The 18281-nt window shown below is 45.1% G+C and overlaps 1 protein-coding gene across 1 annotated transcript in view; it reads right to left on the reverse strand.

Moving 5' to 3' along the window:
* The window catches only part of LOC147724112 (ras-related protein Rab-10-like), a 116424-nt gene that overhangs the window by 25734 nt on the left and 72409 nt on the right, over positions 1–18281 (reverse strand). Inside the window, exon 5 of the mRNA XM_086965697.1 lies at positions 1230–1331. Coding sequence (XP_086821823.1) covers positions 1230–1331 — 102 coding nt within the window. The remainder of the gene's footprint in view (positions 1–1229; positions 1332–18281) is intronic.

Genomic DNA, 18281 nt, shown 5'->3' on the forward strand with positions numbered 1-18281 from the left:
AGGGGTACAGGTCCTCAGCAAGGCAAGTCTTTAGGTGGTGTCTCCTCATCTCTGGACGCTGTCACACAAACACGAGCTCTCGTTGCACAGCAGTCCTCTGAGTACTCTGCAGAGCGCTCCCTTCTGTAGTAAAAGAATATCTGGAACTGGAACACCAAGTGGATCAGTGGTTTTGACTTTTGTAAAGTCAAAGCAGACAGGAGATATGGATTCTCTGTCAGCACTTTCAAACCCAGTTTAGATTAGTTGTTCTTTCAACTGTCCTCTCCAGCCTGTTCTCCAGACATAGCCTTTGACTACAGTGAAGTTTCTCACAGCAGGGTAGTCTCCAGCCTTGAGTACCCATACAGAGGCACAAAGAGGTGTGAGCTTTCTGTACCTAGCCTATCAAAAACACACAGAACAGCGATCAGGGGAGAGACTAAAGGAAGGCCTAATCAAAAGGATTCCTTGCACTGTGCACCACACAGACTGCAGTAACACCCTTCACCCCACCATCTACCAAATGGCAGTGCTACAGGATGTCTAATCAGAAGCAGCCCTCAGGAAATGGACCAAAATGGATTTATAAAATACCCTTGTCTCCTCTCTCCTGCTTCAGAAATGCCAGCAATTCAGTTACTCTGTTTGAGCAAACCATTTTGCCTCTATTCAGTGCTCACAATCAGGGGCATCCAAAATGGAACCCGGACCTCTATATTGCGGTTCCCTCATACACAAACATGTACCACACAGGTCACATACATAAATATGCACAATATACACTTTGGGATTTAGCACTAGGATATGGGTTAGCACATAGAAGCAGAACTTTTCATGAGTTTGCCAGCAGGCACCACTCCAGTGACACAAAAACAAAATATCTGGTCACAATAATAAAGTCACATGGTTTGCTGCCACCACAACAGCCATTATAAAACCAATGACAGGGACAATAGACCACTCTCATCCAAATGAAGGCACCTTTCTGGGACAAAGGACAGGGCAATGACCTCTCTCACGTCAAGGGACAGACTTAGGCATCTGCTCAAACACTAGAGTAGTGTATTGCTCTGGCCAATAAAAAAAACAGGATACTAAATGCTCACAGCTGTGCACTCAGGGCAGAGGAACACAACAATACATCATGCAGGGGACACTGCTTATTATTTCATGCATGTACAGTGGTGTAGTATCAAATTAGAGGCCACATTCACACTCCACAAAATAATTCAATTAATATACTGCACCTTGGTTAATATTGCTTTAGCCAACATTACAAATGCATTGTCAATGTTTATATTTTCTTTGGCACTGGTCTCAAGAAAAGGTATCCCATACTCCCATGCAAGCTGTGGAAAAAGAAGAGAAACATTCAGCCATGCTTACGTCATTGTGAACTACATCTGGTAAAACAAGACATGTTACATGACAGGACAGTAGTTCCGAACCAGTGATCGGGGGACTTCTGGGGACCCCTGGTGATCTGTGAAGCCTCCTCAGAGGATCCACGACTATTTATAAAATTAAATAATATTAACAGAATAATAAAGAGTATATGAATAAAGAAGCAAAATGTACAATTACAAATTTAAAAATGTGCTGTAAATGTGTAGGAATTTGAAACTGGAGACCAAAAATTAAATTAGTATCCGCAGATTGATTTGTGTGAGCAGTGCAGGTGCATCAAACAGAATATAGTATGGCTGATTAGGGGCCTCCTCAACTGAATTTTTAAAACCTTCAAACTTCATATTAAAATGTAAAAAAATTTTTAATGCATATATGTTTGCACATTAAATAGAAGGTGTCATCATTTGTATTTGCTTTGAATCCTTTTTTCAGTATTTTTTGTGCATTGTTCTGTGGTTCAGATCATAGACAATGCTTAGACTGCGGCCCTCAGCTAGCAGTCATGGCTCAGTGGGGGGTCCCCAGATTGCAATAATTGTTCGGGGGGGGGGGGGAGTTTGTGGGGACAGTAATGATTAATTGAGGGACTCCAGAAGTCACAAGGTTGAGAACCACTGACATACGACATAGAGAAGCAGTCACTAGGTATCTTTGTTATCAAACACCAACCAAATGTTTTTAATGTACTAAAGTTGCATTTACAGTTATACTTGTTTACTGTAGTTCACACACAGAAGAACATGGAGTGTGGATACCAGAATCTTCATGTTTTTCTAGCTTTCGTGAATTTCCACGAGTCATTGCTGTTCATGTAAAGTGTGTGTATGCTAGGACAATGCTACAGTTGGAGTTATGAAGAAGTGAGCGAAATATCCAGCTTAAACAAACAATGTTTATAAAATAAATGTACAATAACAGGCTCACCATGCTCTAATAAAAATCATTCTTCTGGTAAGAGTTTTGTCTCCTATGATCCAGGGATCACAACAAAATGATGTAAAGTTGCCCCACTGTGTTCCATACAAGTGGGCGTGACACAGGAAAAACACAGGGTGCTGTCCTTTCGGGGGGAGGGACTGAACTACCTCAATAACCTTGCAGCTTCCACACACCCAACAGATACCTTCAATCTTGTCATTCCTACTCAATAAACTAGCGATACAAACGAAAGTAGTACAGAACAGGATTACTCTGTCTGGATTATGAGTGGCCAGAATGAGTTAAAGCATTCAGCAAATACCTATATCTTGGAGTGCAGAATTTACTGTATGTGTGTCGGAAGTCAAAACCCCCAGACCCAAAACATGAGGCTCTTCCATCAAGTGCCCTCTCTTTTCCCCTGCAGCCACCGATAGCTATGGAGCGAGAGGAGCCAGAGCCAAAATACAGCTGGCCCTTTAAGGAAGAACCAGAGAATCCTGGACCCGCCCCCTGGAGGCTGGGCGAGCCCTTCGACGAGGCGGATATCTACCCGGATGATGCGCAAGGAGGCGTCCACTACCGGAAGGGAGAAGCTGCTGCCAGCCCAGCCCGCGAGGACGCTGAGAGGAGCCTGCCCAATAGACGGAGCAGAGACAAGGAGGACCGTTGCCTGCCGAAGAAGGCCACCTTTATTGAGGAGGAGGACGCTGCGCCCCGCCACGGCCCAGGAGGGTCGTGGCTACAACAGGTGCATGACCGGTTGTGGGGACCCGGGTGTGGGGTGGGTGCACCGACGTCCGCTCTGCCTGACAAATCTCGCACCACGCAGAGTCCGTGAATTCTGGAGACCGGCTGGGCGTGTGTTCTGTTGTATTCCTTCCCCCCTTCCCTGGTGACGAATTGCCCCACTTCACACAGTCTTCCTGACGACGGTGATTCTTCCTGCACTTCCCTTCCCTTTTGTCACAGACCACAAACATCGCACTAATATTAGTGCTTGTCTTTGTTTTCTTTTCTTTGAGTCACTCGGGGACGTCTCTCGCCAAGGAGCAGTCCACGAGAGGGCGGCAACCAGTGGATTTCGTCCCGAACCTTGGGCTACAGCCAGACATTTTCTTTATCATTTCCAAGCGAAATAAATCTTTTGTGAAGCATTCCACCAAGTTGTTTTTGGGCTCTCTTTGGCGAATGCCGACAAGTGGTGTTTCTGCCCGGTCCATACTCCATTGGGTGCTGAAAATGGAGAACTTTATATAGCACATGGTCGAGGGCCAGAAGAAGCTAGAGTGGGTTGTTGAAAGGCAACTCATCTCGGCCCAGGCAGACAGAGAAATGTTTAAAGACCTCATGAAAGGGCAAATGGACGCTATAATACTCGTCGGTGAGGAAGCAGCCCATTCTGCTACTGGACAGAAATCAATTAAAACCATGGCCTCTGTCTCCACTGTGGCACTTCAGAAGTACGTAGCAGGAGAGGATCCTGACGCCTTTCTGATAAACTTTGAAACGAGCGACGAGGGCTTCCGGTGGGCCAGTGGCCAAATGGCCATTCTTCCTTGCGCCCTTATTAACTGGTGATGCACAGGCAGCCTACCAGGTTGCTATTCCAGCTAGGGTTACCCCTTATGAAGAAGTCAAGGTGATAATTCTTGATCATCTTGGTCTAGATGCCGAGACCTATAGGATGATGTTCCGTAAGGAGAAGGGGGCTCACGGGGATGCCGCAAAAACCTTATACTTTAAGTTACAAATAGCAGCAGATAAGTGTCTGAAACCTAAAATTAACACAAAAGAACAGGTCATGCATGCTATATATCTGGAGCAATTCATTGAAGCCTTACCCTATCCCACTCAGTTGGCTTAGGCAGCATTCTAATTTGACTCCGGAACAGGCTGTTGAAATGGCTGCTTCTTTTTCACGGGCACAGAACAGAAGCCCCTCCTGGGAGCCTGAGAAGCCATCTAGGTCCATCCCAGCACTGAGGAAACCCCTTCGACCTATTAGAGAACTTATCCCAGACCAGAAGCACCCTTAAACCGAGGTCCCTAGTGTTTTGAGTGCTGTGAATGGGGGCACATTTCCCGCACTTGTCCTCTAAAGCGGACAGAAGAGCCCATGGACGTGAGCTATGCACCCCGTTCTCTGCTGTATACCAAAGAGATGGGAGCATGCTTCTATGCAAGTCTTCTCTTAAATAATGTTCCCGTCAATGCTCTCCTTGACTCAGGCTGTAGGCAATCCGTAGTAGGAGGGGATTTAGTACAACCAGGACAGTTGCTACATGAGAAAAAGGTTTACATAAGGTGTGTTCACGGGGATGTCAAGGCCTATCCCACTGCCCTTTTACCACTGGAATGCCCAGGGGGGACAATCAACCGGGTGATAGTCGGGGTTCTCCCCTCCCTTCCGGAAGAGCTTATTTTAGGCATTGACAACCCCAACTTTCTCTCCTTATTTTTGGCTAAAATAAAAGAGTACCCCCATATACACCACAAGGGAGCGGACAGAACTTTCGGAGCTCTCTTGCCCCAAGAACCTTATCAGGATGACAAAGGGTTCCGATGGGCACAAGTCAACGACCCTACTTTGACCCAGGCCTGGCAACAAGCTCAGTTGCCCCTGGATCCGAATAAAGTAGTTTACCCTCACTTTCGAATCACCAATGGGCTGTTATATCGAATAGGAGGCCCCCAAGAGGTACCCCAGCTACTGGTACCTAAGGAATTCCGGGACCAAATCTGTTTTTTTGCACATTCGCATCTCCTAGCAGGCCACGTAGGAGCACTGAAAACCACTCAAACACTCCTAAGACATTTCTATTGGCCCGGGATATATGCTCACATAAAAACCTATTGCCAGGAATACCCTATATGCCAGAAGAAAAATCCTTATAAGCCCACGGATGTTCCTCTACAACCCATGCCATTTGTAGGGAAGCCTTTTGAGCGGATAGGTATGGACCTAATCGGCCCCTTGCCCAAATCCAGCAAGGGATATCAGTATGTCCTGGTTCTGGTTGATTATCATACCCGGTTCCCAGAAGCTTTTCCCCTAAAATCTCCCACTAAAGCCAGTATTTCTGACAAGCTTGTGGAGTACTTCTCCCGTCTAGGATTTCCCCGACAGATATTGACCGATCAGGGGACCCCGTTTGTCTCGAAACTGATGGCTCAGGTCTGTAGGATGTTAGACGTACAGCATTTGCGTACATCCGTCTATCATCCTCAGACGGATGGATTGGTCGAGATGTATAATGGGACATTAAAGTTAACCTTAAAAAAGAGGTTGACAGACTAAGGGAGACAGTGGGATCGGCTCTTGCCCGTGGCTCTCTTTGTCATTCAGGGACAGGTTCAAAGTAGCCTGGGGTGTTCCTCTTTTGAAATGTTGTACGAGAGACAGCCAAGGACACTGTTGGAAATGACAAAGGAGGCCTGGGAAAGAGAGGCAAATGATACCCGCGATCTCCTTGAATATGCTCAGCTTCTAAAAACAAGGCTGAGTAAACTAAGAGAACTGGCCATGACGAACCTAGAGAGGGCCCAACACCAACACAAACAACAATATGATAAGGGAAAGAAGTGGAGATCCCTACAGATTAGTGACTGGACCCTGGTGTTGTTACCAACGGCTATCAGTAAGGCAAAAAACGAGTGGAAAGGGCCCTACCGGGTAGTGGCGACCATAGGAAAGACTACCTACCGACTACAGGTCACCCCAACTCACACCCAATCCTATCAGATAAATCTTCTGAAGAAGTGGATTGGACCTCCCCCAACCTCTACCCATCTGATTCTACCCCAAACCCAGAATCACTCCACTCTATAGCATTTGGTAGAAAATGAGGCCCTGACTAAGGAGCAACCAGATTCCCTGTTAACGGTTCTAGAACCCTTTTCTCCTCTCTTTTCAGACCTCCCGGGACGCACCTCTTTGGTTGAACATCATATAGATACCCTCCCTGGCCGTACAGTACGGTTGAAACCTTACCGTCTACCCGCCGGGCGAAGAGAGGCTGTGGCCATGGAACTGAAAAACATGTTAGAAATGGGAGTGATCCGACCCTCTCACAGTAATTGGTCCTCCCCCATGGTACTTGTGCCAAAACACAATGGTAGCATTCGATTTTGTATCGACTTTCGTCAGGTCAACTCCATCTCCAAACTAGATGCCTACCCCCTGCCACGGGTGGACGAACTTATCGAACGGTTAGGAGATGCCCAGTAAATATCTACTCTCGACCTGACGAAAGGATACTGGCAAGTACCCTTAAGACAATCAGACCAAGAGAAAACAGCCTTCATTACCCAGGAGGGTCTTTTTGAATTTACTGTTCTACCGTTTGGACTCCATGGCGCCCCAGGCACTTTCCAACGGTTAATGAACAAAGTCCTACAACCCCTCAGGGCCTTTTCTTCAGCATATCTAGATGATATGGTCGTCTTTAGTTCTTCCTGGGAGGAGCATTTGTACCATTGTCAGCAAGTCTGCTTGGCGTTAAAGCAAGCAGGTTTACACATAAACTCCCGTAAGTCCAGGATGGGACTTAGGTCAGGTACTTGGGTTATTTGTTAGGCAACAGATGTATCAAACACCAACAAGAAAAGGTCAGAGCCATCACACAGATCCCCTTTCCCAGTACTAAGAAATAAGTCAGAACCTTCCTGGACTATTGGGTTATTTTAGGAGGTGTGTTCCCCACTATGCAGAAATAGCCACCCCCCTCTCCAACTTACTCAAAAAGGGAACTCCCAGTCATCTACTTTCTCACCCCACGGAGGCCGTTTTGATGGCATTTCGTCGGTTGAAAGAAGCTATCACCCAGGGAACTGTACTCCTTTCCCCTGATCACAATCACCCATTTATTCTCCAAACCGACGCTTCAGACGTTGGTATCGGAGCGGTCTTGTCCCAGCTTACGGACGACGGCCTCGAACGACCTGTCCTTTTCATCAGCCGGAGGCTTTTACCTCGGGAAGAACACTGTCCCATTATTGAGAAGGAATGCCTCGCCATCAAATGGGCCTTTGAAAAGTTAAGGTAGTACTTGGAGGGCCGCCGTTTCACGCTTTACAAGGACCATGCTCCCCTGGTGTGGATGTGCAGAAATAAGGGCAACAATCCACGTGTCATGAGGGGGTTCCTTTCCCTCCAACCTTTTGCCTTTGACATCCTCGACCGCAAGGGTTCCTTGAATTGCAATGCTGACTTTCTGTCTCGATGTCCCCTCATCACCGAACGGGAAGACTCTGGGGGGGGCGAGGGGGGGTGTCGGAAGTCAAAACCCCTAGACCCAAAACATGAGGCTCTTCTATCAAGTGCCCTCTCTTTTCCCCTGCAGCCACCGATACCTATGGAGCGAGAGGAGCCAGAGCCAAACTACAGCTGGCCCTTTAAGGAAGAACCAGAGAATCCCGGACCCGCCCCCTGGAGGCTGGGCGAGCCCTTCGACGAGGCAGATATCTACCCGGATGACGTGCAAGGAGGCGTCCACTACGGGAAGGGATAAGCCGCTTCCAGCCCGCAAGGACGCTGAGAGGAGCCTGCCCGATAGACAGAGCGGACACAAGGAGGACTGTTGCCTGCCGAAGAAGGCCACCGTTATTGAGGAGGAGGACGCTGCACCCCGCCATGGCCCAGGAGGGTCGTGGCTACAACAGGTGCGTGACCGGTTGTGGGGACCCAGGTGTGGGGTGGGTGCACCGACGTCCGCTCTGCCTGACAAACCTCACACCACGCAGAGTCCGTGAATTCTGGAGACCTGCTGGGCGTATGTTCTGTCGTATTTCTTCCCCCCTTCCCTGATGATGGATTGCCCCACTTCACACAGTCTAACTGACGACGGTGATTCTTCTTGCACTTCCCTTCCCTTTTGTCACGGACCACGAACACTGAACTAATATTAGTGCTTGTCTTTGTTTTCTATTCTTTGAACAACTCGGGGACGTCCCCCGCCAAGGAGCAGACCACAAGAGGGCGGCAACCACCGGATTTCGTCCCGAACCTTGGGCTACAGCCAGACATTTTTTTTATCATTTCCAAGTGAAATAAATCTTTTGTGAAGCATTCCACCAAGTTGTTTTTGGGCTCTCATTGGCGAACGCCGACAATGTGATAAATATATATCTTATATCGAGTTCAAACTTGGAAAATGGCGTATCACTTAGCAAAACAGGTGGTTACTGCACCAGTTCATGGATTGCAATTTTCTTTTCAGGGTTTTCTCTGATACATTTTGACAGGTTATACCTGCAGACATTTTTCAAGGGAGAATTGCAGGCAGAACAGGAATTGCCGCATTTCTAATATTCAATACTCTGGGCCCGATTTCGATCTAATTTGGAAAGCAAACCGAACGACTCGTGTCCGGAATGCTTTCCGTACGACTCGTGTCAGGGGAGTCCGACCGTACAAGTACGATGTGTTTGAATGCATCCGGATACGATTCGGTCGGACTCCCTTTGACTTCAATGGGTGCCTCTGTACCGAACACGTACACAGGCTCTCATTGAAGAAAGGGTGGCCTGCTACACTGTGCAGGGTCTGAAAGGGTGGGACCAATGGGTACCCCCACAGGCATTATACAGAATGGCCCCGGGTGAAGGGGTGCCTGATATGAGCCCCCAAATACCGATTCCGGCAGCCTTTTCGATCGGGCACAATGACTCGTAAAGGCTGTCTGAATCGTTCATCGTACTTGCTCGCTTGGAAAACCTACTCCACAGAGCTGTATGATTCGGCTCCGGAGGGCTCTATCTCTCTGTATGCCTTCCGGAAACGATCCAGTCAGCGCTAAGGGTTTCCAGGCATCGTACTTGGCTGTTTGAAATTGGGAACAAGTCGGTTGGAAACAAGGGCTGCGGATCGGTTTAGGTAAAACCAAATTCGATTCGGAGCCCTTCCGGCCGAGAGCAGAACGGGCCCTCTGTTTGTGTAGGAATTAGAATCTAGCCCTGTCCTCATAAGCATGACTTTATTGTGTGTGCACATGTGGTATTTGTGTAGGACACACTTAGCCAAAATTAAACTGATCTGGGGTATTTTAGAAAATTCAGATATCGCGGGCGCACTGCCTCAATTCCTACGTTACAGTGTGTTGAGGGAATGGTCGATGCGTAGTGCGTAAAGAGCAGGCGGAAAACACCCTTAACCACCTGAAGAAAGTCAAAGACTAAACATAAATACACAGCTGTGCTCTCGCAACTACAATAAAGTGTTACAACAAATAGTACAATGACCAATGTAATATGATGAACAGAAGCAGAATCTTTCGTGTGTTTCTTATCACAGCAAGGTGATGGTTTATTGTGTCCAGACTTGAGGAATGTCACAGTAAGCCGACACGTGTTTCGTCGTGTACAGTTGAGTCAACACGACTCTTCAGGGCTGATGGTACAAAAAATATAACGTATACATGTACATTAATGCGTCATATCACTGTAATATACTGCATATGGTGACAAAAGTGCCTCATACATGCAGTAGTGACGTGCGTGTTCATTCGCACATATGGATGTGATTAGTGATGACGTTCACGATATTCGGAGTGTGCCACTACAAGGATGTGAGTGGTTAACCTTGAGTGGTAGTGCAATGGTGGTGAAGTCGGTAATATAACGTTCAAATATGTGACAGGTAATTACAAGCACACAGTGGTCCTGCATTCCGAAGGTTTGTAGGAGTGGTGAAGACGTCCAGATAAAAGCACACTACGGTGAATAAAATTGTGAAGTCGTGGGTGATAAGTTCCAACGAAAGCGTGTGAGCGTGTGTGAAGGTGAAAAGATCGGCGTTGTAAGAAGTGAACTGACAAAAAGACAAACTCTCTCTAAATTGTAAAGTAATTACCTTTAAGCTCAACTTGGTTGAGAATAGTCTGGACCTTGTAGTTGAGGTCTAAGTAAGTGGATTTGGAGAGAGACTAGAGAAAGGAATGAAAAAAACTCGTCAGGAAGGCATTAAAATGGGGAATGTACGAGGATATTGCCTTAGATCATGAAGATCGGAATAGTAGTTAGTACAAAGGACAGAGTGGAAAGAATCCTTACCACTGAGTCTTAGAACAGGTTAGTGACTGAGTAGGAATGGTATATCCAGTGGAGTCACGTGCAAACAGCAATGTTTGCCATTATATTCCGCCCTATTAGGTAGGTCAAATTCTTCAAGTGTTAGCACTATGGTAAAAAAGAAAGCATAAAAAGCAAGTGTTATCAGGCTAAAATTGTCGTATATTGTGGCGCTCTAATTGCTCTTGGTTACAAATGGGCGGAAACCATAGGTGGGTTCATGAGAAAAGCTTTACCTGAATACGTGTGCGTATCAGGCAGTAACCGGGAGGGGATCCTTCTGTGGAAATGCTTCAGGAAACGGGTTCGTTTCCTCCTTAGCGTAGTGCTGTGAAAATTGAAAAAGTGATATGCGCCCGCATTAGACACGCGAGAGCCTGGTTTTAAGAGCTTATCAAGTCGAATGAAAGGGAATTTGGTTGTCGGGGTAAAGCACAACAAACTCACCCGTAGTGCGGTATCCCTCCTCTTTTGGTTCCCGGTCGGCGTCTCTCGTGTACGGACACGTGACCTGCTGGGAAGTATCGCTATATAGGAGTGTTGGACATAGAAGATGTCCAATCATTAGCTACCGGTACAAGGGCGCCATGTTTAAGAGGGGAGCTGAGATATCGCTATGTAGGAGTCAAGAACATAGAAGATGTCATTTCATTAGCTGTCAGCAGTATAGACGCCATGTTTGAGAAGGAAACTGATGATGCGAGAAGCTTAGTAATCGAGTATGTTTAGTGAAACTGAGTGAAAGGAGGTGTATACACGTACCATGAGACTTAGAAGGAGATAATGATGAGTAACAGAAAAGGATATGCCAGTATACTAAATCCAAAATTTAGGTGGAAAGAAAACTGGTTCTAGCACATGTTGTGCTTCTTTATCTCCCTCTAATTAGTGTATAGTGACTTACATGTGAATGCCAACGGCTCGTGTCATCCGGTGCCCGTATGTGTAGTGTGATATATCGAGGGTGCTTAATTAAGAAAGCTATATGCGGGTGAAAGGGCACTCTAATCACTAAACATTCCTGAGTTCGCTCCTCAAGGTACTCAGCAGTAATTCATTTACTTCGGTAAAAGGTGTGGTTAATTATACATGATAGACCACACATACAGTATACATCTTAGAAAATACAGTACAACTTTAAGTTATAGATTATGACATTGTAGGACATGTGGTCGGTAGCATCATCATCCTTCTAAAAGTTATCAACATGTCTAACATCGTATGTATTAGTTATTGTGCCTAAAAGATTGTAGATAAGCACCCTAATGCAGTGGATATTACACATAGAGGATCCCCAAGGTAACTATTAGTCACCCAGAAAGTATTGAAGCTCAGGATCGTAGTTTAGCCCATGTTCCACGCTTTGTAGACGCATGATCCATGTGGCTTCTCTACGTCGGAGTGTCAATTCACGGTTGCCCCCTCTGATGTTGAGGGGAATCATATCAATCCCAAAGACACGTACTTTGATGTCATCCTCCAGAGGTTGACATTCAGCTATATGTAGGGCTACAGGGTACCTGGCATCTCGTTTCTGTATGGCTCTCATGTGTTCTGCGATTCTTTCTTTAAGAGCCCTTATCGTGCTGCCTACATAAATCTTGCCACATTGGCATTCAATTATGTACACTACAAATTTAGTCAAACAGGTGATGTTATATTTGATTTTGTATATAGTCCCTTCCGGACCCTTGAAGGTTGTGGTCCCATGCTTCCCCCAAATGCACATTGAACAGAAACCACACTTGTGGAATCCAAGGCCTCGTGTGGTCAGCCAGTCATGTGCTGTGGTGTTTCGGGGAACTGTGGGACTCAATTTGTTTCTCAGAGTGAAGCCCTTCCTGTATGTAATGGAAGGTCTATCAGGAAGAAATTCCTTAAATACAGGATCATCTGTTAAGAGTCTCCAGTGTTTGTTGAAGCTCTTCTTGGTGGTGTAATTGAGTGCATTAAATTCCGTTATAAGTCTGATTGGCTGGCCAGAAGACTCTACCTCCGTACGTGTCTTCAAACAGTCTGGTCTCGGGATGATTCTGGTTCTGTGTTCAGCTTTGTTTAAGGATGAGTTAGAATAACCTCTTCTATGAAATCTGTCTTTCATGTTGAGGATGCATTTATCGAACTCACTGGACTCGCTACAGTTACGTTTAGCTCTTAAGAATTCTCCATATGGGATAGAACGTAACTGGTGTTCCGGGTGAAAGCTAGAGGCATGGAGTATAGAGTTACAGGAAGTAGGTTTCCTGAACAATTTAGAGTGTAGTTGGTTGTCCTTTACGTAAAATTCTAAATCTAGGAACTCCATATTGGTCAGGCTGTGGTGCATGGTAAAGCTTATTTCCCACGTGTTGGTGTTTAAATGTTCAAAAAAGGAAAGAAGAAGTTCCTCAGATCCCGACCATAAGAGGAAACAATCGTCAATGTATCGACCCCAAAAGACTATGGAGTCGATGTATTGAGTCCCTTTGGTGCCCCAAATGAGGTCAGCCTCCAGAGCCCCCATAAAGAGATTCGCAAAGGAGGGTGAGAATTTGGAGCCCATGGCTACTCCCTTCTTTTGTCGATACCACTTTCGATCGAAAATGAAGAAGTTATTCTCTAGGATGATTTTCATCATGTGTAGTAGCATATTGGTATGTGCCCAAAGTGAGGCTGGTCTGTTGGAAAGAAGTTTGGTAATGGCTGATAAGCCTAGTTCGGGATTAATACTGGTGTAGAGAGACACCACGTCCATGGTTACTAGCCTGGTGTCTCGTTGCCATTCCAAGTCTGACATGATGCTCAGTATGTGTTTGGAGTCTTGTATGTAGGAAGGAAGGTTCTTAACTAAGGGTCCCAAGAAAAGATCCACATACTCTGCGATTCTTTCGGTGGGACCCCCAATCCCCGATACTATCGGTCTTCCCGGAGGAAATGGTAGATTCTTGTGCACCTTGGGTAAGGTATACAGCCAAGGATACGTGGGTCTGAAGACTTTGAGGTACAGGTACTCATTGTCATCCAGAAGGCCAGACTGTTTCCAGTTAAGTAAAAGTCCATTAATCAAAAGAGTTAATGGACCCATTGGGTTATGGTTAAGTAACTCATAACATGAGTCGTCATTGAGTTGGCCATGAATCTCAAGGTTGTAGTCAGTAAGATCCATGACCACTACATTGCACCCTTTATCTGCTTCCCTGATGATGATGTTGGGATTATTACTCAAAGTAGAAAGTGCTAGCCGTTCCCCTATAGTCAAGTTATCTTTGTACTTGAATTTGGTGTTTAGATTCTTGGTGTTAGTTCTGCTTAGATCCTCCAGAACGTGTCTGTGGAAATTGTCAATCACATTACCCCCTGATAATGTGGGTGTCCATCTAGATTTGCTTTTCAAGCCACCCGCCATACTGTAGTCAGTCTCTACATCAAGCTCCTCAAGTAATCTTTCCATTTTGAGAGGACTATCTTCCCTATCTGTTAAAGAAAGAAGCAAGTGTGTGGATTGCACATCTTTAATGGTCAAAGAAACATCATCAAAAACATTTGGAATGTGTCTAGCTTGTCTCTGCGTGTCTTTTAATCCAGCAAAATGCTTTTTAAGTTTAAGATTGCGTATAAACTTAAAAATATCAATCTTGATTTGGCAGATGTCCCCGGTGGCATAGGGATTAAAGTTAAGGCCTCTACTGAGTAAGGACACCATCTCTGGTGTCAAGGGAAATGAGGAAAGGTTAATAACTTGTACCGTATCCACTGGTGTAGTTAATTTCTCTGTGTCCCTGACCTCAATTTCCTGCGATAGTCTTCGCTTGTTCCTGCGTTTGCCCCTGTGGGATTTGGGTCTACAGCGACCTTTGGTGGTTGTGTCCTGTAGCCCTTCCTCACACGTTCCATTTCTAAAAAAAAGGTAGAATTGCTGGGCTCAGTGTTGGCTAGAATTTCATTCTCAATGTCACTGAGTCCAGTAGAGCTCAGTGAGGTGGTGCTGGATTTGACAGAGCTGGAAGTAGTAGATCTACCTGACTGTGGGCCTGCCTTGGGCTTAGGGATCAGGGAATCATATTTACGATCAAAAGTGTAAACTCTACCATTTTTGTAGTCTGCCTCATCCCTTTTAATCTGACGAGCCTTTCTATTTTTTATCTCCGCTTGATGTTTGAGAAGAATCTCATCCAATAGGGTGTAGTTCTTAACAGTGGCCTCGGGTTTATTTAGGTCTTTGATCTCCTGTTCTACAATAGAGATTTCTGCTTGTAATTTAGTGGTTTTACGGTCGGCACTCTCAATGAGAATATCCATGAGTGTAATGGAATTCTGATTTAATGAGTCCTCCCATTTGGTCATGAGATCTCGGTCTAGATCATCATAGGTTGGAAAAACGTGGGATCGTAGTCCTCTAGGAACTAGTTTTAGACTCAGATAGTGTTTAAGGGTTGCTCCATCAATACTTTCTGGGTGACTAATAGTTACCTTGGGGATCCTCTATGTGTAATATCCACTGCATTAGGGTGCTTATCTACAATCTTTTAGGCACAATAACTAATACATACGATGTTAGACATGTTGATAACTTTTAGAAGGATGATGATGCTACCGACCACATGTCCTACAATGTCATAATCTATAACTTAAAGTTGTACTGTATTTTCTAAGATGTATACTGTATGTGTGGTCTATCATGTATAATTAACCACACCTTTTACCAAAGTAAATGAATTACTGCTGAGTACCTTGAGGAGCGAACTCAGGAATGTTTAGTGATTAGAGTGCCCTTTCACCCGCATATAGCTTTCTTAATTAAGCACCCTCGATATATCACACTACACATACGGGCACCGGATGACACGAGCCGTTGGCATTCACATGTAAGTCACTATACACTAATTAGAGGGAGATAAAGAAGCACAACATGTGCTAGAACCAGTTTTCTTTCCACCTAAATTTTGGATTTAGTATACTGGCATATCCTTTTCTGTTACTCATCATTATCTCCTTCTAAGTCTCATGGTACGTGTATACACCTCCTTTCACTCAGTTTCACTAAACATACTCGATTACTAAGCTTCTCGCATCATCAGTTTCCTTCTCAAACATGGCGTCTATACTGCTGACAGCTAATGAAATGACATCTTCTATGTTCTTGACTCCTACATAGCGATATCTCAGCTCCCCTCTTAAACATGGCGCCCTTGTACCGGTAGCTAATGATTGGACATCTTCTATGTCCAACACTCCTATATAGCGATACTTCCCAGCAGGTCACGTGTCCGTACACGAGAGATGCCGACCGGGAACCAAAAGAGGAGGGATACCGCACTACGGGTGAGTTTGTTGTGCTTTACCCCGACAACCAAATTCCCTTTCATTCGACTTGATAAGCTCTTAAAACCAGGCTCTCGCGTGTCTAATGCGGGCGCATATCACTTTTTCAATTTTCACAGCACTACGCTAAGGAGGAAACGAACCCGTTTCCTGAAGCATTTCCACAGAAGGACCCCCTCCCGGTTACTGCCTGATACGCACACGTATTCAGGTAAAGCTTTTCTCATGAACCCACCTATGGTTTCCACCCATTTGTAACCAAGAGCATTTAGAGCGCCACAATATACGACAATTTTAGCCTGATAACACTTGCTTTTTATGCTTTCTTTTTTACCATAGTGCAAACACTTGAAGAATTTGACCTACCTAATAGGGCGGAATATAATGGCAAACATTGCTGTTTGCACGTGACTCCACTGGATATACCATTCCTACTCAGTCACTAACCTGTTCTAAGACTCAGTGGTAAGGATTCTTTCCACTCTGTCCTTTGTACTAACTACTATTCCGATCTTCATGATCTAAGGCAATATCCTCGTACATTCCCCATTTTAATGCCTTCCTGACGAGTTTTTTTCATTCCTTTCTCTAGTCTCTCTCCAAATCCACTTACTTAGACCTCAACTAAAAGGTCCAGACTATTCTCAACCAAGTTGAGCTTAAAGGTAATTACTTTACAATTTAGAGAGAGTTTGTCTTTTTGTCAGTTCACTTCTTACAACGCCGATCTTTTCACCTTCACACACGCTCACACGCTTTCGTTGGAACTTATCACCCACGACTTCACAATTTTATTCACCGTAGTGTGCTTTTATCTGGACGTCTTCACCACTCCTACAAACCTTCGGAATGCAGGACCACTGTGTGCTTGTAAATACCTGTCACATATTTGAACGTTATATTACCGACTTCACCACCATTGCACTACCACTCAAGGTTAACCACTCACATCCTTGTAGTGGCACACTCCGAATATCGTGAACGTCATCACTAATCACATCCATATGTGCGAATGAACACGCACGTCACTACTGCATGTATGAGGCACTTTTGTCACCATATGCAGTATATTACAGTGATATGACGCATTAATGTACATGTATACGTTATATTTTTTGTACCATCAGCCCTGAAGAGTCGTGTTGACTCAACTGTACACGACGAAACACGTGTCGGTTTACTGTGACATTCCTCAAGTCTGGACACAATAAACCATCACCTTGCTGTGATAAGAAACACACGAAAGATTCTGCTTCTGTTCATCATATTACATTGGTCATTGTACTATTTGTAGTAACACTTTATTGTAGTTGCGAGAGCACAGCTGTGTATTTATGTTTAGTCTTTGACTTTCTTCAGGTGGTTAAGGGTGTTTTCCGCCTGCTCTTTACGCACTACGCATCGACCATTCCCTCAACACACTGTAACGTAGGAATTGAGGCAGTGCGCCCGCGATATCTGAATTTTCTAAAATACCCCAGATCAGTTTAATTCAATTTGTGTCAGATTGGGTGCCTCCACGTTACCAATATAAATCCTGATTTAACTCACCTCCCATACTTGTCCATTACACCATGGACAGAGACAAAGCAGCGGCAGATCTTTTTGACAATCTGGCCAAAGGCATGCCCACACACCAGGCATCGGCCACGGCAGGTCCTGCACGTATAGAGGGTTTAAGAGATAAGCTCATCAAACTCGAGAAACTCAAGAAACAAGAAAATTCCCGTTGGTGGGATGGAGCAACCCTTAAACACTATCTGAGGCTAAAACTAGTTCCTAGAGGACTACGATCCCACGTTTTTCCAACCTATGATGATCTAGACCGAGATCTCATGACCAAATGGGAGGACTCATTAAATCAGAATTCCATTACACTCATGGATATTCTCATTGAGAGTGCCGACCGTAAAACCACTAAATTACAAGCAGAAATCTCTATTGTAGAACAGGAGATCAAAGACCTAAATAAACCCGAGGCCACTGTTAAGAACTACACCCTATTGGATGAGATTCTTCTCAAACATCAAGCGGAGATAAAAAATAGAAAGGCTCGTCAGATTAAAAGGGATGAGGCAGACTACAAAAATGGTAGAGTTTACACTTTTGATCGTAAATATGATTCCCTGATCCCTAAGCCCAAGGCAGGCCCACAGTCAGGTAGATCTACTACTACCAGCTCTGTCAATTCCAGCACCACCTCACTGAGCTCTACTGGACTCAGTGACATTGAGAATGAAATTCTAGCCAACACTGAGCCCAGCAATTCTACCTTTTTTTTTTTTAGAAATGGAACGTGTGAGGAAGGGCTACAGGACACAACCACCAAAGGTCGCTGTAGACCCAAATCCCACAGGGGCAAACGCAGGAACAAGCGAAGACTATCGCAGGAAATTGAGGTCAGGGACACAGAGAAATTAACTACACCAGTGGATACGGTACAAGTTATTAACCTTTCCTCATTTCCCTTGACACCAGAGATGGTGTCCTTACTCAGTAGAGGCCTTAACTTTAATCCCTATGCCACCGGGGACATCTGCCAAACCAAGATTGATATTTTTAAGTTTATACGCAATCTTAAACTTAAAAAGCATTTTGCT

This window comes from Lissotriton vulgaris, chromosome 4_1 (genome assembly GCF_964263255.1).
Source record: "Lissotriton vulgaris chromosome 4_1, aLisVul1.2, whole genome shotgun sequence".
Taxonomy (NCBI): Eukaryota; Metazoa; Chordata; class Amphibia; order Caudata; family Salamandridae; genus Lissotriton; species Lissotriton vulgaris.